The 24101-nt window shown below is 56.9% G+C and overlaps 1 protein-coding gene across 1 annotated transcript in view; it reads left to right on the top strand.

Moving 5' to 3' along the window:
* The window catches only part of SMG6 (SMG6 nonsense mediated mRNA decay factor), a gene marked incomplete in the record, with an annotated part of 89883 nt that overhangs the window by 35557 nt on the left and 30225 nt on the right, over positions 1 to 24101 (top strand). Inside the window, 3 exon segments of the mRNA XM_060283101.1 lie at positions 10754 to 10870; positions 12795 to 12960; positions 21925 to 22126. Coding sequence (XP_060139084.1) covers positions 10754 to 10870; positions 12795 to 12960; positions 21925 to 22126 — 485 coding nt within the window.

Here is a 24101-nt window from a genome sequence, read left to right as displayed (position 1 = left end):
GGGGCTACTTCCTTAGAGGTTTCTAAGCAGAGGACAGGTGGCCGTCCGCCAGGGATGCTTGAGCTGGGACTGCAAGGTGGGACTAGATGGTCCTTGGGGTCCCTTCCAACTCTGCAAGAAACCCCAAATGCCAAAGTGGGTGGATCAAAGACCTTGCTCAGTCTGCAACAGCGATGGCACACAGGCAGGCAGGCGGGCAGCAAGCTCTGTGTGTATCAGTGTGTGTGTGTGTGCCCAAAGGACTTTGGAGCCCTGAATTCCATCTCAGAATAAGCCCATCCCTGAAAAGCGGCACAAGAGAGAGAGAGAGCCGTCATTCTGGCAAGGCGGCAGAGCGAGGATTCTCGCGGCGCAGGATTCTGACTCCTTCAAGAAGTTCTTGCCACAGACCAGGCGGGTCTGTTTCCTTGACTACAGTCTGATGCTCTCCCGAGTGGGGGGAGTCTCAAAGCTGGAACGGGGGGGGGGGGAAGAGTTTTTAAGCAGAGGTCGGACGGCCACCCATCAGGGATTCTTGAGCTGTGCTCCCTGCATTGCAGTGGGCTGGGCTGGATGACCTTTGGGGAACCCTGCCAACTCTACAGTTCTCAGCTGGAACTAGGTGAGCCTTGGCATTGTGCTTGTGAGTTAACAGGGGGGGCTGCTGGGGGGGTGCCTGGCACGTCCACACTTGGTAAAGCTGACTGGATCTCCTGCACCAGGTGGGGGGGGGGGGTTAGGGTAGCAGGGGAGCCTCTCCCTCCTGCAGAAAAGAAATACGCTTTTGGTCAGAAGTGCCTGCCAGAGGGGCCTCCCCGCCAGCCTCCTGCCTGGCCCTGTGCTGGCATCCTGAGCCATGGGTGCCAGTGCCAAGAGAAATGCCCCTTTTACTTATGTCTCCTCCTAGTGGCATCTGCCCTTCCTTTTGTGCTCCCCCCCCCACAGCAGTCCTCCTCAATTCCACACTGGGGTTTTCTCCCCCACCCCATCCTCTTTACTCTCTCCCCCCCCCCCCCCGGTCTATCTTTTTTCCATCTCTCTGTCTCTCTTCGTAACAGTTTTTAATAATGTTTTAGTTAGTTCCAGCCCTTTTCCCTCAATGGATCCCATTGGAAAAAAACAAAAAGCATTTTGAAAGGAAACAGTTATACACTTCCCTTCCTTTGAAACTCTTGCTGGCACCTTTTCCAGTGCAGTAAACCATACAACATGGATTTTCAAGAGTTTCCAAACACAGACATGCTGGCGTTAAATTTATGAAAAAATGTTTTATTCGGCCGTGTGCTCCAGAAAGAGAGAGGAGCCTCGGAGCGGCTGGTCAGAGTTGAAACCCAAGCCCCCCGCTCGGAATCGGGCTCCCCCCCCCCAAACCTGCCAGGAGATGCAGCAGCCGACCCCGGGCAGCTTGCTGGGCCTTTCCCAGTCCCTCTGCAGTGTCTCCTCTCCCAGAAAGGAAAGCGGGGGGGGGAGGAGGAAGAGGAAGAGAAGTCCCCCTTCGGCTACTGGCCCTACGGCCGGCCCAAGAGAGACTCTGCCGCAAATCAGCGCTTTGGGGTGGGGCTTTTAAGAGCAAATTTGCACTGAGATGAGTCTGCTCTGCAGGGCTTTCTGCTGGGGGGGGGTTGTTAAAATTACACACACCCCAGGCAGTCCAGAGTCTGCGCCAGGTATAGACAATGTGGTGTACACAGGAAGTCCCAGAGGCAATTCCCATAGGAAGCGGCCGTATACCAAGTCAGGCCATTGGGTCATCTACCTCGTATTGCCTGCACTGACTGGCAGCTGTGGCCCTCTAGGGTTGGGCTGGCAGAAGGCTCTCCCAGCCCCACCGGGAGATGCTGCTGGGAACTGAGCCTGGGACTCTCTGAGATCCAGCCCTTGCCCACCAGCTTCCTGTTTAAATCAGCCCTTAAGCCAGAACCATGAGGGCTAGCATCTTGCTTTATTTTTAAGGGGAGGGCTGGGAGGGCACCTGCTTTGCATGCAGAAGGTCCCCAGTGGCATCTCTGAAGCCTAGGATGGCCACTGCCCATGGCCAACCTCCGTTTAGAACAGCTTCCCGGGTTCCTTTGTAGCAGCTTTTGTCAGTTTTGACTCTTTTTATATCCTCCTTTGGCACTGAGCTGTTACGCTGCTTTGCATCGCCAAAGGTGGCTTCCAAGCGCCGTTTAAAATAGGCGCAGATTCCAGGAGAGGCGGAGGGCATGTCGCCAGAAGAGTCTTGCTGGTAGGGCAGGTGGGCTTGTGGGTGAGGAAGGAAGGACTGAGGGACAGGAGCGGCTGTGGCTGCTGCTGCGGCTGCTGCCCTTACCCTGCAGGCTTTGATGCCAGAGCTGCCCCTCTCCCTGGGCCCTTCCCTCTCCCTCCTTGCCACCCCGCCAGCCACACACAAAGGAGTCTCCAAGGAAACTGGGTCTCCCTCCTACACTTTCACACACGGCTGTCTGTCGGCTGACGCAGGGCTAGGGGAATCCCGCCTGGCCTCTCCCACCCAGCGATGGAGTCTCGGCCTCCTGCAGGATGAATGGGTGCTCCCTTCGGGCTGCAGGTGATCCCAGGCAGCCTGCAGAGGCCGGCAGCTTTCTCTGCAGTTGGGCTGCCGGAGCAAGCCCTTGCACTTTCCCCTGGAGATGTGGGTGATGCGCATCAGGAACCTGCCCCCCCCCCACACTTCTAGCCATCCTGCAGCTAAACATGGGTGCGCTTTGCTCAAAGACGGGAGCTGTGTGTTTCCTCTTCTGAGCTGGCGAGGCGGTAAGGGCCCCAAATAGCACCTCCTTGGAGGAGGCCCCAAACGGCACCAAAACACTGACCCCCAAATCTGCAGGAGAATTCTGGGTAGTGCAGCCCTGGGGGAGCAGAGTTGTGCAGCACCTGGTTGGCCACTGCGAGAACAGGATGCTAGACTAGATCTTTGGCCTGGTTACGGACAAGTGTTGTGATAGCAGAACCTCCATGCCCAGGGACAGTCTACCTCTGAATACCAGATGGTGGAGAATTGCTGTAGTGCTCAGGTCCTGCTTGCAAGCTTCCCACTGAGGCATCTGGTTGACCACTGTGAGAACAGGATGCTGCACCAGGTGGACTATCGGCCTGATCCGGCAGGCACTTGTTATGCTGCTATGCCCTGGGCCTCGGAGGGCTGCTGCCGAGAGCTCCTGGCTGCCTGTGTGTTGCTACCCGTGCAGGGTCCCCCGGGTGGGGAGGCTCTCTGGAGAGGCAAGGGTGCAATGGGGGGCTGCAGGGCCAACCTCCTGCTCACCCCATAGCAGCTAGGCAGCACCCGCTCTGCCCCATGGCGGGCCTGTGGAAATGGCTTCTCCGTCTGTTGGTCATTAGGGGCCTTTTCAGGAAACTTCTTAGAATAACACGTTCTAAAAATGGGAGAGCCACTTTCCACGGATAGCTTCCGGGAAAAGGGCCGAGTTAATTTTAGCCGCTGCAGCGCCCTTTTCCGCTTCCAGGGGGGATGCGAGCTCGGGGCTAAAGACCCCGGTGTGTGTGTGCGCAAGGATGTAGCACTGCTCAGGCACCTTGCAGAGGGGAAACGGGTCTGGTCTTTCGTGGCTCCAAACCCAGAGGCCATCCTCAGTCACCTCTCCCTCCTATTGGTTCTCCAGGCCGAAGGGGATGAGTGTGTGGGGCTCCAGGGGTTGGACATGGGGTTCAGGACCCTGGCCAGGGCAGCCGGGCTTCCTGTGCGAGTCCCGCGCAGGCCCAAGGCCCCGTCTGGGAATATGCCATTAATTTTTATACTTTCCCCTGTAAACCGCCGACCCTTTTTATGATGTCAGGAGGGATTCCTTAATTCTGCAGCTGCTTCCTGGTTACGTCAGAGGAGAGCCTCCCGTCCTGGAGCCGAAAGAGAGAGCTGTGCTCCCCGGCTTGGGGGGGGGGGCGCTGGGGGGGGAGAGAGAAACAAATGAAGTGTTGAGTATCTAATGGCTTCCATGGGGAGATCCCCTCTGTTCTCTCTCCCCCACCCCTTGCTCCACACTTTTCACCAGGCCTCACCTTGTCCTTCTCTCCCCCTCCCTCCAAGAAAGAGTGATTTGCAAAGGAGGCTCTCAAAGGCCCCACCTGTCCGTCCCCCCCCCCAGTCCGTGAAAGCCCTGTGCAATTATCCTGACCACGTGTGAGCTGCAGAGCGGCTGTCTTAGGACATTGGGGGGGGGGTGTTTGTGAGAATCCAGCGCAGAAAACTGTGGCCCTTTCCCCAATCTCCAAGGCAGAGATATCCTGATGTCCAGGCAGAGAAGAGCTTTTGTCCTCTGGTGCCCCAAAGGGCTAGAAAGTTCCAGGAGGGGAGATTTCATTCGACATGTGTGGACATCAGGATCCATTCTGTGTTTTTAATATTTTGTTTCTGAACTGCCCAGTCAGATGTGCAACATAGAAATAATAATAATAATATAATATTCTATGCTAAGGCCAATGATCCAGGCTGGCGGGGGTGGGGGTGGGGGAAGGCTCTTAAGTAGACACCCTCTGGTTTTGATAGATCAGGTACCTTCAACCTTTTCAGACCCAGGACCCACTTCTCACCCAGACATGCATTTGGGAACCCATTTTTTAGTCTTATCCCATATATTTTCTGGGTAGTAGTGCTCCTATTGTGGCCCACCAGTTGGAAGAACTCTTCAAGTAACAGTCTTAATAGATTGAGAAGGGGCTCAGCTGAACTTCCAAGGAGCCTGTCTTTCTTTCTTTCTTTCTTTCTTTCTTTCTTTCTCTCTCTCTCTCTCTCTCTCTCTCTCTCTCTCTCTCTCTCTCTCTCTCTCTCTCTCTCTCTCTCTCTCTCTTTCCTCCTAAGAGAAACTTAGCCAGGTGAACTTAGTGGGACTGGGAATCTTTGATGCCTCCTTTTGCACACCCAATGCAGCCTCTGTTTCCCTTTCCACTCCTCTTTCCCTCCCCTCTTTGGACAGTGGGGCTACAAGACTTTTGCATTCAATGGGTATTCCTGGCTCCATACTGCTTGAGTCTGGCAGGAGACTGTCATTTGGGAGGGGGGGAGCCATGTGTCAGGCACACATTAAGCTAGGGCTCTGGAGGAATGCCCCCCAGCTGGGACTCTTCCTCCCCCCCCCCCACATCCCACCCCAGAGATTTGCATTCCTGTCTGGTTGACATACCAGCCTCTCCACCCCCCCCCCATCCCTCTGCATCCCAGTGGTGGCTTAGAAGCATCCACAGGCCCTCCTGGGTGCTTGCCTCCTCTGGCTGCCCACTTCCTGCAAGAAGGCCAGCTGTGGGGCTGGGAAGGGGGGAGGTGTAGGGTGCGGTGCCAGGACTGTCTGGCTGAGGGTGACTCAGGAGGCAACAACTCAGCGAGTGTCTGAGCAGCAGTGATAAGGGAAGAGGCCAATGGTGATCGCCTCCAGGTGGTGTCAGCTGGGAGGGAGATGGTGGGGGGAGCCAGCCCCACAGCTGCCCTGCCAGCCAGCTGGTGGAGAGGGGTCTGGTGGTCGATGAGACATCAAGAGGTTGCCTCCTGGGGTGGCTCCTGCAGCCTGGCTGGCCATCCGAACACATCCACGCTTGCTAATGCCTTCTGCTCTCAAAGGCCACGCTCTCTGGTGTAACATCTGGGAAAGGGTGTCTCATTCAGCCTGGGCTGTTGAAGACTCTGGATCTGGCCAGGGGCCCATCTAGGTCACCATCCTCTTAAGGGCGCCAAGCAGATGCTTCTTCTGGGAAGCCTAAAAGCAGAATCCGAGCACAAGAGCTCTCTCCCCTCTTGGTTGCTGGATTCGGGTTTTTCCTGCGTTGGCTAATGGTTTGGTGCAATTCCGGACCCTGCACAGCCCGCCAACATTGGCCTCCCTTGGCCCGAAATCAGGGTCTCTCTTAACCCCCGTGTCCTGTGTGTTTTGTCAGGTAGACGATGGTGACGCCTCCTGAGTTGGGGTTGGGAGCTCTCCTCTTTGGACTGGGGAGAAGAACAGAAGGAGAGCCTGCTGGATCAGGCCCATCTGGCCCATCTGGTCCAGCATCCTCTTCTCACGGTGGCCAATGAGATGCCCCAAAGGCAAACCCTCAAGCAGGACCAGAGCCCAAGAGCCCTCTCTCCTCTGGTGGTTTCCAGCAACTGGGATTCAGAAGCATTACAGGGCCATTGTGCCTCGTAGCCCTCCGTAGCCTTTTTCTCCTCCGTGGATTTGTCCAACCCTGTATTAAAGCCATTTCACTTGGCGTCCCTCCCTGCCTCCCGTGGGAGCAAGTTCCATAGGTTAACTGCGCAGTTGTCTCCATTTGGGGCCAAACTCTGGCCCCTCCTGCCTGGGCATTAGCCCTGCTGCTGCTGCTCTCTCTCCTTCCACTGCCTCCCCTGACCTGGCAGCGGCCTTCACGTAGCTCCCTCTTCTCGCTTTGCTGCTCCCATCCGGGCATTGAGGAGGAAGCTGGCACCGTCGGTGGCATTTCTGCTTTCTCCTGCTTCTGCTTCTTCCCCCCCGGCTCCCTCCCCCTGACCACCTCCTTCCCCTCTCGCTGCCCTTCAGGCCTGGCCGACGGTGTCCAGCACACCCTGGCGGGGAGCGCGGGGTGTTTATCACTTTTCCTGGAGATTATCTGTTTTAAGCACTCCTTGACAGTTACAATAACAAGGGCCGCGCTCTCGGTTTCCCAGCACAGAAAAAAGGGGACACTCTCCCGCCGCTGAAAGATGTATAGCGCTAATTGGAAAGGCATAACATCCGGCCACATGGCAGCCCCTCTCCGCTTCCTGAGCCTCGACAACTTTGACGACAGTTGGTTTATGTTTTCCACGAATATTTTGTTCTCTGGGAAACGAAAGCGGCCTTCCCGGCCAAGCGGGAGGCAGCTCCCAGGTAGACGGACACCAGGGCGTGCGGGCGTGCGTGTGAGTGGCAGAGCATCCCCTGTGCTCTGGAGAGCAGACTGGCCAGGGCGAACCTGGGAGAAGGAGCCCACCCACCCCCCAAGGCCCCCTCTGCCACTTGAGGACATTAGGAGAGTCTGCTGGGTCAGGCCAAAGGGGGCCCCCGTCTGTCTAGTCCAGCCTCCTCTTCTCCCAGCGGCTGAACAGATGCCTCTGGGAAAGCTGCAAGCAGGATTTGAGCCCAAGAGCAACACTCCCCCCTCCTGTGGCTTCCGAAGCCTGGCTGCCTCTGACCGTGGAGCCAGAGGGTAGCTAGCATGGCTAATAGCCACCCATGGCCCTCTCCTCCCCAAAATGGTTTAATCTTTCCAAAGTCACCTGCGAGGAGTGAAGCTACAGGGAACCAACCAGAGGGCCTTCTCAGTAGTGGCGCAGACACACCCCACCCCCGGTGGAACACCCTTCCATCAGGTGTCAAGGAGATAAGTAACTATACGGTCTTTGGAAGACATCTGAAGGAAGCCCTGGAAAAAAGGGAAGGTTTTTATTGTTTGATGTTTTGTGGTGTTCTTATATCTGTTGGAAGCTGCAGAGTGGCTGGGGAAACCCAGTCAGATGGGCGATGATTTATTATTATTATTATTATTATTATTATTATTATTTACTATTACTATTATCATCATCATCCAAGTGGGTGAGAGCGAGTTCCACCATTTAACTCCATGCTGCGTGAAGAATGGCTTTCCTTTGACCTGTTGCCCCTTCTTGGGTTGCCTGGCTGTCTCCTCTTTCCATCTTGGCACCCCAGAGAGACTGGCTGTGTGGGTGATAGAAGGATGTCTTCACAGCGGCTCCTCTGCCCAGCTGGTCGCAGGCTGCTTTTGGACCCTGGCAAGTGGGACCTGCAATGCTAGGGAAGGGGCAGTGTCATCTTGTGCAGTAGTTAGTGCATCAGACTAGGACCTGGGGGAGACCAGGGGTCCAAGCCCCACTCGGCCATGAAGCCCACAGGGAGACCTTGCACCCATCCCTGCCCCTTAGCCTAACCTGCCTCGCAGGGTTGTTGTGAGGAGGAGAGCCATGGAAGCCACATTGAACTCCGTGGAGGGGAAGTGGGATATGAATGTAAAGTAATAAAGAAATAGGGAACGCAGGTGGTGCTGTGGTCTAAACGACTGAGCCTAGGGCTTGCTGATCGGAAGGTTGGTGGTTCGAATCCCTGCGATGGGGTGAGCTCCCGTTGCTCAGTCCCAGCTCCTGCCAACCTAGCAGTTTGAAAGCACGTCAAAGTGCAAGTAGATAAATAGGTACCGCTCCGGCAGGAAGGTAAACGGCGTTTCTGTGCACTGCTCTGGTTTCGCCAGAAACGGCTTAGTCATGCTGGCCACATGACCCGGAAAAACTGTGGACAAAACGTCAGCTCCCTCGGCCAGTAAAGCGAGATGAGTGCCGCTCATCCCCAGAGTCGCTCATGACTGGACTTAACTATCAGGGGTCCTTTTACCTTTTTTAATAAATAAATATTCAGAGTTGTGCTACAAATGAGCCTCGCTTCAGAGCACTGGGCAAGAGGTTGTTGCCGGACTACAACTCCCATCATCCCTGGCTGTTGGGAGCAAGCAGCGTCTGGAAGGGCACCAGGTTCCCCCGCCTCACTTTATTGGGATATCATTGGTGAGCTTTAGCGCCTAAGGGAAATAAATGGCAGCCACCCACCCAGCTTGGCTTCCCCGGCCGCCCCTTCCGTTCGTAGGCGTGAGAAATTCAAGCGCCACCTTGAGAATCGTTTAGCAAAGGAGAAGAGATTTCTGGGCTCAGCAGCAGCTTCAGAGCGAAGGCCGCCCCCCTGCGCTGCTCTGCGGGTGTCCTGCGATTCCCGCACAAAACTGCAGGGTCAGTGGAATCTGAACAGCCAAGTTCGGTTTCCTCGGAGCAAGTGCGAGAGAGAGAGAAAGCAGCAAGTGCTTAGACCCTGTTGCTGCAAAGCGAGGCTGGAAAGCGTGTCGGCAAGGGAGGCCTGGTGGGTCTTAGAAGACTCCGCTGGGTTTCCAGCCGCTAAGGAACTGCGTAGCTGTGCCCTGCCTGGCTCTCGGTGGCAAACAGGACAGATCCTGCTGCCTGCTGTGCCTTTTGTAAAGTTGCCGATCTCTCCACTGCGCATTTGGACACCTCCGAAGATACTGCTTGCCCTCCTCTCATGGCTTCAGAGTCACGGTGTCCTCCCCCCATCACCTCCCTGGGGGGAGGGAGCAGCAGCCTGGCACCTGCGTTGGTCAAGTCCAGCGGTGGAGGAGCTGCCCCTCCCGCCTCAGCAGCTGTGACTTGGGGTGGAGCCAGGCTGCGCCGCTCATTATCCCTCTTGACACTCGGCAGAGCTCCTCTTGGCCCGAGGGGAAGGGGCTAGGTTGAGCGGCCGCCCTTCCCCGCTGGCGCTCCAGGGCCTGGGTGGCAAAGCAGGATGGGATCGTCTATGAAGACTCTCTGCCTTTTCACCAGGCTCTCCACGGCGGCCCAGACTGGCACCTGTCAGATCTGCAAAGGTGCATGGAGGAGAGGGGGCAGCGGTGGTCACCAGTTGTCCTTTAAAAGAGGACACATTGATGGAGGAGGAGGAGAGGGCTATTGATGGCTATGAACCACAATGGCTCGGCTCGGCCTTCACGGTCAGTTGCTGGAAACCTCAGGAGGGGAGAGGGCTCTTGGGCTCAGGTCCAGCTTGCGGGTTTTGCGTTCGGGCATCTTGTTGGACCCTGTGAGAACAGGATGCTGGACTAAATTTGCCCCCTTTGGCCTGATCCAGCAGGCTCTCCTTAGGTTTGAGTGGCCAACCATTGTCCCAATGGGAAACCAGCAAGCAGGATTTGAACACAAGAGCCCTCTCCCATCCTCCCATCCTGTGTTTTCCAGCAACTGGCATTCAGAAACATTGCTGCCTCTGACTGTGGAGGCAGAGCTGAGCCATTGTGGCTAGTAAACTTTGTCTAATTCTCTGTTAAAGCCATCTAGGTTGGTTGCCATCGCTGCCTCCTGCAGAAGAGAGTTCCACAGTTTAACTAAGCCTTGTGTGAAGAAGTCCTTTCTTTTATCTGTCCCAAATACTCATTATTAGAATCATAGAGCTAGAAGAGACCACAAGGGCCATCCATTCTAACCCCCTGCCGAGCAGGAAACACCATCAAAGCATTCTTGACATATGCCTGTCAAGCCTCTGCTTAAAGACCTCCAAAGAAGGAGACTCCACCACACTCCTTGGCAGCAAATTCCACTGCCGAACAGCTCTTACTGTCAGGAAGTTCTTCCTAATGTTGAGGTGGAATCTTCTTTCTTGTAGTTTGAATCCATTGCTCCGTGTCCGCTTCTCTGGAGCAGCAGAAAACAACCTTTCACCCTCCTCTATATGACATCCTTTGATATATTTGAACATGGCTATCATGTCAGGCGTGAGGTTCATAGAAACACAGAATGGTAGAGTTGGAAGGGAACCCTGAGGGTCATCTAATCCAGCCCCTGGCAACGCAAGAATCTCAACTAAAGCCTCCAAGGAAATAGAGCTCGCCGCCTTCTGAGGTGGCCTATTCCACTGTTCAACAGCTCTTACGCTCAGAAAGTTCTTCCTAATGTTGAGTCAGAATATCCTTCCTTGTCATTTGGATCCATTGGTTTGGGTCCTCTCCTCTTGCTCCCTCCTGCATGTGACAGTCCTTGATATATTTGAAGGTGCCTCTCCTATCTCCTCTCAAGCTCCTCTTCTCCATGCTCAACATCCCCTGCTCCCTCCCTCAACCGTTCCTCATCATAAGGCTTGGTTTCCAGACTGCCCCCTGGACACGCACTTCTGTCGCTGCTACCGCTACTTTGGTGGGGTTTTGTCCGAGGTTTCATGGGAGGGCGCTGAGCGTGTTTCCTTTTCGTTTCCCCTCTTCCCCGCAGAGTGCCTCTCCGAAGACTGCCGCTCGGTGATCCAGGAGCAGGCCACGGCCCTGGGCCTCTCCATGTTCTCCATGCTGGTCAAGCGCTGCACTGCTCTGCTGCGGGACGTCTCCCCAGGTGAGCCGAAGCGGGCAGATCTTTCCCTTGCCAAGAAGGGCTGCTTGTTCCTAGCTCCCCTCCCTCAAGATCCACGGGAAATCAGGCTAGATTCAGGGAACCCAGGGCACTAGCAGAAGCCAGTGCAAGGACTCTTGGAGGGTCAGGAGAGCTCAGGGGGAGGGCAGAAGACCCCAGGATCACTCCTGGGGGAGCATCTCCATGTCGAGCTGGGAAAGATTCCCAGCCAGAACCCAGGAGAGCCCCTGCCAGTCAGTGCAGGCAGAACTAGACACCTTCCTCTGCTCCCATTTAAGCCGTCCCTGTATTTAGAAACATGAGGCTTGAATCGTCTTCTTTTCGGAGAAAAGGACCATAGCTCTGTGGCGGAGACCCTGCTTTGCATGCAGACAGTCTCAGCATCAGTCCCCAGAGGCATCTCCAGGTCGGGTGGGGAGAGACTCCCTCTCTGGAGCCCTGGAGAGCCCTGGAGAGCCATTGCTGCCAGTCAGAGTAGGCAGTGCTGCATCAGAGGGAGCCAAGGCAGCTTGTCGTCTTCCTAGATTGAGACCTGGCCAAGTCCTCCTCTTCCTCCTCCTGGTGTTCAGCAGTTGAGGATTGAACCTGGGACCCTCTTCCCCCATTTTGGCACCGGGAAGCCTGAAATTTTCATTTTTTAAAAAAAGTTCCCAGCCCATATGGCTGTGAAGACGCCTAATGGACTGGCAGAAGGCAGATGGTGGAGAGGAGAAGAATTGCTGTTCACTGGCAGGGCAAAGGCTTCAGCGTTCTGCCTCTCCCTGCGACCAGCTGAGGCGGAATCCACTGGGTGAAACGAAGAAAAGGCGTAGCGCGTGTGCCTGATTTTACGCTGTCTGTGGAATTTCGCAGCTCTTAGTGCCTGGATTTGGAGTTGACGCTCAGCCTTTATTTAGGAACCGTTTTCTGGCTATGCTCGCGGGAAGCTCCCTTTGTGGGAAGCCAGGGGGCTCTCTCCAGCCGACTCCATATTGTCTTCTCTAATTGGCAGCAGCTCTCCAGGGCTTTGGGGCAGGGATCTCTCCCAGCCCTGCCTGGAGGGGCAGTTGGGGCGTGAACCCGGGACCATCTCCGTACAAAGCAGGTGCCCTCTGCCCACCTGTTGGACACCCCAGTTCCTTTGTCCCTGGGGGGGCCCTTCTGCCATTCCCCCTCCCCTTTCAGCTGCAGTCACGGCTGCATCGAGGAGGAAACCCAGAGCGTCCTTAGAATGGTCTTTCTGCAAGTTGAGAGAGGAAGGAGCAAGGCCAGGCTGACGCTCTGAAGGTCTCTCTGAAGAGACCACCAGAAGAGAGCCTGCCTCTGGATCAGCCCCAAGGATCCTGTCCTTGCCGTGGCCACCAGCAGCCGCAACTCTCCTATGGGATTCACATAATGGTGTGAAGTTGGAAGGCACCCCAGGGGTCATCTAGTCCAACCCCCTGCAATGCAGGAATCTCAACTCAGGCACCCAAAGACAGGTGGCCATCCAACCTCTGCTTAAAAACCTCCAAGGAAGGAAGGAGAGACCACAACACCCCAAGGGAGTCCGTTCCACGGTCAAACATTCCTAGCAACTGATCTTCAGAGGCATGTACTTCCTTCGACCGCAGAGGCAGAGCCATCCTGGCTAGTAGCCACCGATCGCCTTGTCCTGAATTTGCCTAGTCCTCTCTTTAAGCCGATCCATCTAGTCCACCCCTGCCTCCTGCAGGAGGGAGTTCCGTAGTATTGCTGTGCCCTCTCTTTTATCTACCCTGAATCTTCCAAGAAAGATTCTGTCCCCGGTTCAGATCTCACCCCTTCCCAAAGGATTTCCAGAGGGCCGAGAGAGGGGGTGGTGAGCGAGGAGCGGGCGAGGGGCGTGCTTGAGAGGGGGCCGTACCCGGGAGCTGCCTGGCCCACTCTGCATTTCTTTCTCTCTCAGCAGCTGCTCAGGGCCAGGAGGGCTGTGAGGACGATGACATCAAAGTCTCCTCCTTGCCGCAGGACCTGAAGGAGCTCCTGCCCAGCATCAAGGTCTGGTCGGATTGGATGCTGGGCCACTCGGACACCTGGAACCCCCCGCCCAGCACCCTGGAGCTGCCCAGATCGTACGTCAGCACCCTTGGGGGCCATGCACCCCTTTCTCCTCTCCTCTCTTCTCTCCTCTCCTCACCCAGGCAGGGACTTTCCGTGTTGCGCCCCCCCCCCCCCCGCCATGTATGTGGGTGGCTGTAAGTCGCTAAGGACCTTCAGCCTCCGTTTGTCTTACCTATGACCTTTGCTTGCTGCCGTTCCTCCAAGGAGCCCTGAGTGGGGCTTACGCTCTCCCCAATTCTGTCCCCCCAGCAACTCTGCAAGGCAGGTTGGGCTGAGAGTCAGTGGGTGGCCCAAGACTACCCAATGAGCTTAGCAGTGGGTTGGGATTTGAACCCGGAGCTCCTCAGTCCTACTTTGACATGCCCCCCATGTCACCCAGCACAATGTCACCCTGGAAGTTCTGGGCTACAACTCTCCCCGCCTTTCCATTCGGCCACAGTGCCTGGAGCAGATGGAGGCTGGGAGATCCAGAGGGCCCACGGGCGACCACTAACTGAATTATGAATTACTCCTTTATCAGAACAGCCTGGCTGCCGGATCAGGCCAAAGGGGGCCCTGCATCTAGTCCAGCATCCTGTGCTCATAGTGGCCAAACACCCCTAAGAACCTGGGAGTCTAGATAGACTGTCTCTGGAGCTGGAGGTTCCATAAGAGCCCTGAAGCTAGATCAGACCCCAAGGGGGCCTACGTAGCCCAGCATATCTTGTCCTCACAGCCGCTAACCAGATGCCCCAATGGGAAGAAGCCGGAAGCAAGCAGGACCCTGAGGCATGTGCAGTTTTGATCCCCCCCCCGCCGCCGCCCCTTGGCACCCGTTTCCCTGAGCTGTGACCCCCCCGGGCAGCTCCACGCACATTTGTTTGCATCTTTCTGGGCCACTCTTGCCCCATCTTTGGGGAGCCAGGCTCTTGGTGGGCCCAGAGGCCTTTGTCCCAGCATGCCCTTCCCTGCAGGCCTTTGCGTCCGGATCCGGATCCCCTCAGCCTCTTCCCTCTCCTCCCCAGCCAGTCTCCTGTTAATCTGTCAGAGTCAGGGCTGAGGGTGATGATGGGGAAGAAGAGGCTCCCGGGAGCAGAGGGGGGCTCCATCCCGCAAAGAGCCTGCAGCTCAAAGATGGCTCCCCAGCACTCCTGCTGCACAGGGGCAGGAAGAGGCAGGATGTCCGTCCATCTCTTCCCTCGTTTATGGCTCCTACTCTCTCTTTTTTCGCTTCATTTTGGCCGAGGAAATGGAAATCTCACACAGGAAGTGCCGGGCCCCATTTTGGGGGAGTGGGGAAAAGAGTCTGTTTTCTGTTTGCTGGCTGCTTGGGGCCGGCTGGCTGGTAGGCTGGCGGGGGGTGGGAGGGTGGGGGCGGCACTTGCCTGTCTATGTGAACTGCTGCCCATCTTTGGACAGCAGCTCAGGCCCCCAGCGAGGGCACTCACAGGAGCCCCCCTCCTGCCGGTCCCAACTCCTTTCCCAGTGGGGTTCCACTCCTTCCTCTTCCTCTTCCAGCCTCGCTGCTCTCCCTTTAACACAGTAGGGTCCGTGGTCACTAAAAAGATCCATAGCTCAGTGATGGAGCTTCCCTTGCAAGCAGAAGGTCCCTGGTTCAATCCTTGCTGGAATCCACAGGTAGGGCGAAGGGCACCCCCCTGCCTCCTTGCTTGACGCCCTACAGAGCTGCTGCCAGTCAGTGTAGACAGTACTGAGTAGACCAATGGTGCGGCTCCATATACGGCAGCTCCCTATGTTCCTAATCATAGAATCGTAGAGTTGGAAGAGACCACAAGGGCCATCCAGTCCAACCCCCTGCCAAGCAGGAAACACCATCAAAGCATTCTTGACATATGCCCGTCAAGCCTCTGCTTAAAGACCTCCAAAGAAGGAGACTCCACCACACGCCTTGGTAGCAAATTCCACTGCCGAACAGCTCTTAGTGTCAGGAAGTTCTTCCTAATGTTTAGGTGGAATCTTCTTTCTTGTAGCTTGAATCCATTGCTCCGTGTCCGCTTCTCTGGAGCAGCAGAAAACAACCTTTCTCCCTCCTCCATATGACATCCTTTCATATATTTGAACATGGCTATCATATCACCCCTTAACCTTCTCTTCTCCATATACTTGTAGAGTCGAAAGGGATCCCAACGGTCCTCTAGCCCAATTTCCTCCAATGCAGGGAACAGCATTGGTTGGGGCGGTATGTTAGCCTGTGCCTGACCTCTTCGGGCCAAGGCGGGCGCCAGCCCTGTGAGGGAATCCCATTTTTTTGCAAGCAGAGAACTTTAGGCTTGCCTCCCCTGTGACTCTGCGGCAGGGGCAGATCCCAGGGGCAGATTTTCCCCAAGGATGTTGCTTGAGGCCAGCCCCTCCCTTCTGGCCCCCGCTTCTCCACACATGGCCAATGGGTGATGGAGGCCCCCCAGGACACTGGCAGGCTATCCTCCTCACTTTGCTCAGACGCGCCGGTGGGGGGAGCCCCATCCGGGTGGCGAAGCTCATGGACTTAGGCGAGTGGCAGGACCACTGACCGTGCGTCAGCCTCATGGGGGTGGACAGGGCTGGGCTTCATGTCCCAGGACTCGTTTGAGCACAGGATTGGCGCTCCCCCTGCCCAAATCTGCCAGGGCGTGACTTATGACACACACACACACCCCAAAACATCCAGGCTCCCAAACAATTTGGATGCAAACAACTTGCCTTTGCTGGCCAGGGGGAGTCTGAACATGCACACCCCTTTGCTGATGCACAGGAACAGGGTCCTAAAGCAGCACAAGGAGGATCGGGTCCCCGCTACTTTCCAGTCGCTGCCGCCCAAGCTCAAGCCGTGGCAACCTCTGTCGTTTCCACCCCTGTACCCCTCTTTTCTCCTCCCCCCCCCCCCCCCGCAGCAGGCAGGCGGCCTGTTTCCCAGGGAGCCAGCGCAAGCTCTGAGGCCGGCTAAACTCAGCCCAGCTGCGGCAGTTGGTTTATTGCTTTCAGCTGGTACTTGAACCCGGGTCCCGGGCTTTGGAGCCCTTCCCAGGCTTAATCCCCGGAGCTTTCTCCGCAGCTGTATGACACTCCGCTGACCCTGAATGAGGATAGGAAAATAGAACGGGTGCCAAGCCAGAGTCTCTTTTTCATTTGGAGCGCCTGGCGGCCTGCCCATGACCAGGGTTACATAATGGGAAACATAGCTGGGGCTCTGGAGAGCCCTCCGCACCTCCCCCCCCCCGCCTGCCCCCTCCTCTTCCTCGCCAGGCTGCCCAGGCCCCTTCCCCTGCGCTCCTGCCGCTGCCGCTGCCGCCATATATCTTCCTAATTGGCCCTCGAATGCATTTATCACCCGCTTGGAGTCCTCCGAGTGGAAACCGGGGCGGCGTTCTCCTCTTCCCCTCTTGCAGGGAGGGGGGAGCAGGGACGGAGGATGTGGCATTGGTGCTCGGGCCAGGTGGGGGGAACAGGCGCTGGGGGGAAGCAGGCATTTCCTAGGGCCTAGGAAGGAAGCCGGTATCCGACAGCCAGTGTTCTGCTTAGCCCAGAGCGGGGAACAGTTTCTACCCCTTTAGGAAAAGAAGAAAGGACACCTCCTTTGTGCCCAAGGGCGGCAGTGGCTGTTTCTTGGGGTGGGGGGCAGAGGGAAGACCGGAGGGCCATGTCACATCCCACATACGGTCCTGATGCGGTGGGGTTTCGTGGCAGGCGTGGCCAGAGCACGTGACATTTCAGCAGGGGGGCACCCAAGGGTCATCCAATCCAACCCCCTGCAGTGCATAAATCACAGCAAAAGGATCCTTGACCCTCTTCACCCAGGTAACCCAAAATGCACCCTCCTCACCCAGGTAACCCAGAGGCATGGTCAGCTTCCAGGGACGCATCCTGCCCTGGCCTAAGCTCCTTGGGAGAGTGGCCCTCGGGGGGGGGGGGAGCTCCTGCATTCGAATGCTGCTTGTGCGTTTCCCATTGGGGCATTTGCTTGGCCGCTGTGAGAGCAGATGGGACTCGAAGGACCCCTTGGGCCAGATCCAGCAGACTCCTCTTGGGTTCTTATCATAGAATTGTAGGGCTGGAAGAGACCCCCTGGCTCATCTAGTGCTGGAATGCCTCAAGCGATGACTGTGGCATCAAGTGACGACTTACTTTGGGAGTGAGCCGTCCGATGAAACAACTGCTTGAAAAAGGCTACTTGCTAAAGCTGATCTTTTACTGCCAATCCACAGGATTTGTTGTTATGTTTGTTTATTATCCAAGGTACTATTTGGACTTAATTTGAGGAGGAGATGGGCCAGGGTGATGGAGAGGCAGAAGGGATGAGAAAGGAAGATAAGATAAGGAAGGGATAAGAAGGGGATAAGAAGCACACACCCCACATACAGCCCTGCAACCCTGCCCCACTCAGAAGTCTCTTCCCCCCCAGGAGCCCAGGGACACGGAGCTTGGTGCCTCCTGCTCTCCTCTCTCCCTTCCACCTTGGACTTGCCCCAAGGAGAGTTGTGGGGTGGGTGGGAGGACCCCCAGTTGCCACTGCCTGCTCTTTGATCTTTGCCATCTTGGGGGGGGCTGTCTGTAGGGGCTGCTTTTAGCAGGATTGGGGCTGGGCAAGAAGTTGCTGGGAGAGGCGGCTGGGCTGAGCTGGCTCTCTCTCTCCCCCCCCCCCAAGCAAGAGCAAAAGGCCCGAGCGGTTTGCCATCTGGAGCCCAGCGCTGGGCTCCTTCCACCGCACTCCTTCCGGGTTTGAGCTGCAGCTGTGGGGCTGGTGAGTGCGAGTGTTTAAACAGGCTGGTATTACACAGGAAACGGCCACCTCCATGGGGCCCCCGCAGGCCTGGAACATGGGGTCATTGTGTTTGGCGTTCAGCACAGGGCGGGGGGTGCGTGTGAGGAGGCCCCCAGGCAGCCCTGCGGCACTCGGGGATCCCTTCCTGCAAGCCTCCGGAGCCCAGGCCTCACCCCCAACCCAGGTTAGTTTCGGAAGAGAGTCCTTTCCCCTCCCCCCGTCCCAACCATCCATGCCCCGCTTCCTTCCTCTCCAGGCTGTGCCCCCATTTCAGCCTCCCGGTCACCCTGACCTGCTCTGGCTTGGCAGTCTCCCTGCCCTTGGAGCCCAGGAATTCCTGAAGACGAAGGAAGGAAAAGACATTGCTTGGCATTGCTGGGAGAAGGGGGGCAGATAAAGGGGGGCAATTCTCGTCCCACCCGGGCCCTCCCTCCTGCAGCCTGGCAATCCCAGCAAAGGGGGTCTCTGCTGCTCTGCCCAGGAGGGCGTGCTTTGGGGAGAAGGCGGCTATTCTTGCCTGGTTTGGGATTGCCCAGCACCAAGGCAGCAGTGCGCCCGTCCTCCCCCAACGCCCACCCTGCCATGCAGGCTGCTCGCCAGGTCCGGTTACAGCTGGGAAGAGGGCCTGGGTGTCTCCAACAACGATTCAGGTGGCCAGGAGAGGGTGGATTTCACCCCACACTGTGCCCAGCAGCTGGGGGTAACTGAAGTGCCCTGTGGCCTAAAGCATTGCTCTTGGGGGGTCCTTCCTTGCTCACTCACACACCTTTCTCTAGGTCAGGTAGTGAGCAGGTGCCCATGAGACAGAGCTCCTGCTTTGTGTGCAGAAGGCCCAAGGCTCAGCCCCCGGGGCAGCTCCGGGAAGGGCTGGTGGAGTATCCCCCCCTCTCTGAACCCCTGGAGAGTCATTGCTGCCAGCCAAAGTAGACCACACTGCGCTCGGTGGGCCAGTTCAGTCCGGCCGGGGGTCAAGCAGCTGTTCTTGTTAAATCCACCCTGAATTCGGGGCCGTGAGGCCTGGGACCTTGCTGTTGAGGGAAGGAGGTGCAGCTCAGGAACAAAGTGCCTGAATTGCACAGAGAGGGCGTCTGCTTCGGGAAGGGCTGGGGGAGCCCCTGCCAGAGACCCTGGAGAGTATAGGCAGTGACAGCATAGGAGGAGGCCTGCTGGATCAGGCCAGTGGCTCGCCTGGCCCGGCCTCCTGTCCTCCCAGTGGCCAACCAGACGCCTGGGGGGGGGGGATCTGAAAGCAGGATCAGAGCCCAAGAGCCTCGGAAGCAGAGCCATTGTGGCTGGTAGCCTGTTGTCTCTGCCACCCTCTGCTGCCGCCTCCCAGCCTCCTGCCCCAGGCGGGTGAGGGTGGGGGCTGCCAGCGGGGATGGGAGCGTCAGGCATCCTAAAGCCTGGCCAAATCCTTCCTCCTCCTCTCCCCCCCCCCCGGCGCCCCATGGGCAGCAGCATCGCACGTCGGAGGTGGACCAGAGCTGTCCTCTTGCATCCGGCCCTTGTCTCTGCAGCCAAGGCCCCGAGGATAAGCTCAGTGCCGTGGGGCAGCGCGGGGCGGGGGGGGGGCAGCACTGTTCCTCATATACGTTTCCTCTGGTGCGGATCGGGGGGGGGGCAGTTCGTGGAAAGTTCAGTTCCTTTTAACCCTCCAGGCTCTGTTTATTTTCAAGCTGGTAGTAGCGCAAGCCAAGCCTTTTCCCATTACATCATGGGGGACCCTTGGACATCTTCCGCCCGCCCGCCCCCCCCCCCAAAAAGCCCCACGTATTTACTCCTGTTTCTCTCTGTGTGCGTTTTCCACCTTTTAAATGTTTCTGACAGCCAGACCTGGCTGGGGCAAAGTGGGGAGGGGGAGCCATGATCTGGGGGCCCCCTCCTCCCTCCCTCCCTCCAACCAAGGCTCTGGGGGCGCAGGCAGGCGCTGATGGTGTGCTGGGCTTTGATTAATGGCAGCTCATTCCACCCAGCTCCCAGGACACTCTTGAAAACAAGATGTTTCGTTTCAATGCAAGGCTTTTCTCTCTCCTCCCCCCTCCCCGCATGTTGATTCCAGCAAATAAATGAGTGCAGATTGTCCACCTGGAGTCACTTGCTTGGGGGGGGGGAGAGGTGTTGGGGTAGGGGGCTTGTTGTAGGCCCCAAGGATGGAAGACCTTCCCTGGTCGCCGGGTGAGCGGGCACAGAGAGAGGGCAAGGAGGGGGTTTACTGGAGTGACCCTTTTCTCTGGTCCCGCAGAGAAAAACTTCCCTCTTGAAAGTGAACCCTTTTTAAAAAGAGGTTTAAGGAGTGAGCATGAGAACATGACCCACTGCTTTGGCAAGCTGACCCTCATTGTCCTGCTTCCAACAACATTTATTTACTCATTCATTTTTGGCATTTCTAGTCCACCTTTTTCTCCAGGAGTGTCCATGGTTCCCCCCCTCCTCATTTTAATCCTCGCCACAACCCTGCAAGGTGGGTTGAGCTGAGAGAGGCAGTGACTGGCCCCCAAGGTCACACCCAGGGAGCTTCATGCCCAGCTGTGCCCCTTCCTGGCCTTTCATCTCCCTGCTCACCCTCCCGCCTGCCCAACCACAGCTACGCCTTGGGAATGGCTGCCATGTCCTGCACCACTGAGACTCCTCCTGTTTGTCATCACTTCATTCCTGCCCCTCAAGAATACGGTGTTTTGCAAGGCACCCAGTTAACGTTTTCGTTGGGCGGGGTGTCAGTATTGCCCACAATTCCCTCTTGGGGCTGCAATCCTTAATGGGGGCACACTGGGGAGCAAGCCCTCAAGTGAGCTCCTGGGCCAGGTCCCTCTGGAGCCCAAGATGGCAGCTGGGATAAAAAATGCCTGTCTGTCGCCTGGGGTTCTGTAGCTGCAATTCCTGCATTGCAGGGGGCTGGACTAGAGGACCCTTGGGGTCCCTCACGACCCTATGATTCCCTAGGGGCTTTTAAACAGCTTGCATGGACACCTGTGTAGCCTTCCTCAGCGGTGATTCCTGTATTGCACCGGGTTGTGCTAGATGACCTTCGGGGGTCCCTTCCAACACCAGAATTCTGTGAAAAGTGCTGCAAAAGGAGCACAATTTGCTTGGCCCATTTCCACCCTTTGGGGCTGCTTTGCATCATTTTTTTCTGCTTCCTCCTCCCCTGCCCAGCCTGGCTTCTGAGGTTTCCCCAGCCGCGGTGACATGCTTTTCCAGGCACCTCTTTGCAGCACTTGAAAGGGCTCCCAAATGGCACTCTCTGTTCTCACTCTCGACTCTGCGGGGTGTGAGAGCCACCCACACGCTGCGCCACCCCGTCAGCCTCCTCCCCAAGGTGCCTTTGAGGGTGAAGCTGCGGCCAGAAGCGAAACTGGTGTCAGGATGCCAGCAAACACCCCCACCCCGCCTTTCGTCTCTCTCTCTCTCTCACGACAGACCTGAAGCTGAATGTCGGGAGAGCCAGGGCAGACAAAAGAAAGGCCTCCTTCAGGGTTGAACTGTGGAACTCCCTGTCACATGAGGCAGTGATGGCCACCAACCTGGATGGCCTTAAAAGAGCATTGCACAAACTCATGGAGGAGGAGGAGGAGGAGGCTATGGAGGGCTCCTCGCCAAGATGGCTGTGCTCTGCCTCCATGGTTGGAAACTGGTGCTTCCGAATGCTGGTTGCTGGCAACTGCTACCCACAGTTTAATAGGGATGCTTCCAGGAGTTGAAGCTGGGACATAGGAAGCTACCATCCAGGTCAGTTGTGCCTACACAGGCTGGCAGCATCCCCTGGAGGTGTCTTTCCCAGCCCCCCCCCATGGATGATGCGGTTGGGGTTTGAAGCGGGAGCCTTCTGCATGCAGAACAGGTACTCAATAGTAGCCAATAATTGAGAGGCAGTGGCGGTGTAGTGGTTAGAGTCCAGCACTGGGGCCTGGGAGAGACCGAGGTTCAAGTCTCCGCTTGGCCATGAAGCACACAGGGTGACGTTGGAGGCCAGTCACTCTTGCCTCTCAGCCTGAGCCACCTTGCTGGGACAGAGGAGAATGGCATGCACCCCCTTGAGCTCATTGGAGAAGAAATGCAAGGGATATGCTGACCAGGGTGGGGAAGGGGTGCCTTGCCTGTAACAGAGCACCCAGCCCTGCAGGGAAGTTGCATCTCCTGAGCAAGAGTGCCTGCGGTGGGGGGGGGGAGTGAGAGGTCCTGGGGGTGGGGGGGCTCTCCTGCCTTGCTCAGCACTCCCGTCCTTCTGCCCGCCCTGCAGGGTCTCGGTGGACGTGTGGGCCACCCTGGCCGACTTCTGCAACATCCTGACAGCCGTGAACCAGTCGGAGGTGCCGCTCTACAAGGACCCGGACGAGGACCTGGCCCTGCTCAGCCTGGAGGAGGACCGCCTGCTCTCGGGTTTCGTCCCGCTGCTGGTCGCCCCCCAGGAGCCCTGCTACGTGGAGAAATCCTCGGACAAGGTCAGGGCCGGGGCACGGCGCCCCTCCTCCTCCTCTCTGTCTCCCCCCTCCGCAACCCTCCAGGCCGTTTCTTCTTGGGAAGCATTTTTGTGCAAACGGAACACGATTAAGTCATTGAGAAAAGGGTGTTAAGGGAAAATATCGACCTTTTAGCCGCTGACATCCCGCTCTGTGTCATGAAAAACCCTCTTGACTTCCTTTTGCTCTGTGTGTGTGTGAGAGAGGGAAAGAGTGTGTGTGTGTGAGAGTGTGTCTGTGAGTGCGCTCGCTGGCATGCCGTAGATACGGTCATTTCCTCCCTTGTTTAAAGAGCGCAGCTTGCGTTGGCAGCTCTCTGCAGCTCCTCCAAATGGCTTGCATCACGCTCCTCGGAGCAGCCTCCTCTCCCCCCTCCCCGCCCTGACTGCAGAGCCCTGCGTGAGGAGGAAGCTGGCCAGATCTATCTCTCTTCCTCTAAAGACCGGGCGATAAAGAAGGTTGGCGGGGAAGTGAAAAGAAGCACCCAGTGGGGGCGATGGGGGGGGGCTGCCAGACCTTCTGCAGCCTCCCTTGCCCCACCACCAGCAGCTCTCTGGGGTTCATAGAATTGTAGAGTTGGAAGGGATCCCCAAGGGTCCTCTAGCCCACCCCCCTGCAAAGCAGGAATCACAGCTGAAGAATCGCGGGCAGGTGGCCATCCAACCTCCATTTAAAGGCCTCCGAGGAAGGAGAGCCCACGACCTTCGAGGGAGTCCTGTCCACTGCCGAATGGCTCTGAACATCGGAAAGTCCTTCCTGATGTCCGGTCGGAATCTCCTTCCTTGTCACTTGCCCTCGCCTCTGGAGCAGCAGAATAGAAGCTTGCTCCATCTTCCATGTGACAGCCCTTCCGTATTTGAAGCTGGCTCTCATGTCACCTCTCCCTTTCCTCTTTTGTAGAACATAAGGCGAGCCTGCAGGATCAGGCCAAAGGGCACCCATCTCGTCCAGCATCTTGTTCTCATATCGGCAGACCAGATTCCCCAACAGGAAGCCCTCAAGCAGGACTCGAGAACAAGAGCAGCCCCTCTCCCCTCTTGTGGTGTCCAGCACCTTTGTTGCTAAGTTAGGGTAGTGTTTCTGCATTGGCTTGGTGCAGTTCTGGACCCTGCACAGCCCGCCAACACTGGCCTCCCTTGGCCCCAAATCGAGGCCTCTCTTGGCACCCACGTCCTGTGTGTTTTAGGTGTCCTAGATGAAGATGACACCTCCTGAGTTGGGGTTGGGAGCTCTCCTCTTTGGACCTTGGGTAAGAACAAAAGGAGAGCCTGCTGGATCAGGCCCATTGCCCATCTGGTCCAGCATCCTCTTCTCACTCAGGAGATGCCCCAAAGGCAAACCCTGAGATCCAGAAGCCTCACCGCCTCTGGAGTCAGAGCAGAGCCCTGAGGGTGAATAACCATCAGTAGTTTTATCCTCCTCCGTGAATTGGTCTAATCCTCTTTTAATGCCATCCAAGCAGGTGGCCATCTCTGCCTCCTGTGGAAGAGAGTTCCATAGCTTAGCTGTGCAATGCCTGAAGAAGGACTTGCTTTTATCTGCCCTGAATCTTCCAGCTCTCAACTTCCATCGCATGTCCCTGCCTTTTGTACATTAAACAAAAAACAAAAAAACGCTCCCCCCTTCTGGGCTGCAAACCTCTGGCTTTGGCTACCAAGAGTCCAGCTGGCAAGGTGCGGGGGGACGGGAAGGGCTAATGCCTTTTGCACACTGGAGCACAGGGGGTCTTGAAACCCGAACCGTCCCCTAAGCATGACACATGTTAATAGCAAAAAAAAAAGGAAGAAGAAAGGAGAGAGGTTTTTAAATACCCATAATAAAAAAGGCCAGGAGCCCCTCCCCCCCCACCCTGAGGTCCCAACAAAGGCCCCCAGCAGAAACCAGGCTGTGTTTTTCTCATTTGCAGGACCAGCCAGAGAGGAGAGTTCCCCCCTCCCCCTAGCCTTGCAGCAACCTG

This window comes from Zootoca vivipara, chromosome 15 (genome assembly GCF_963506605.1).
Source record: "Zootoca vivipara chromosome 15, rZooViv1.1, whole genome shotgun sequence".
In the NCBI taxonomy this organism is placed as follows: Eukaryota; Metazoa; Chordata; class Lepidosauria; order Squamata; family Lacertidae; genus Zootoca; species Zootoca vivipara.
Note: the sequence above shows the minus strand (reverse complement) of the source record. Positions and strands in the feature narration are given on the sequence as shown.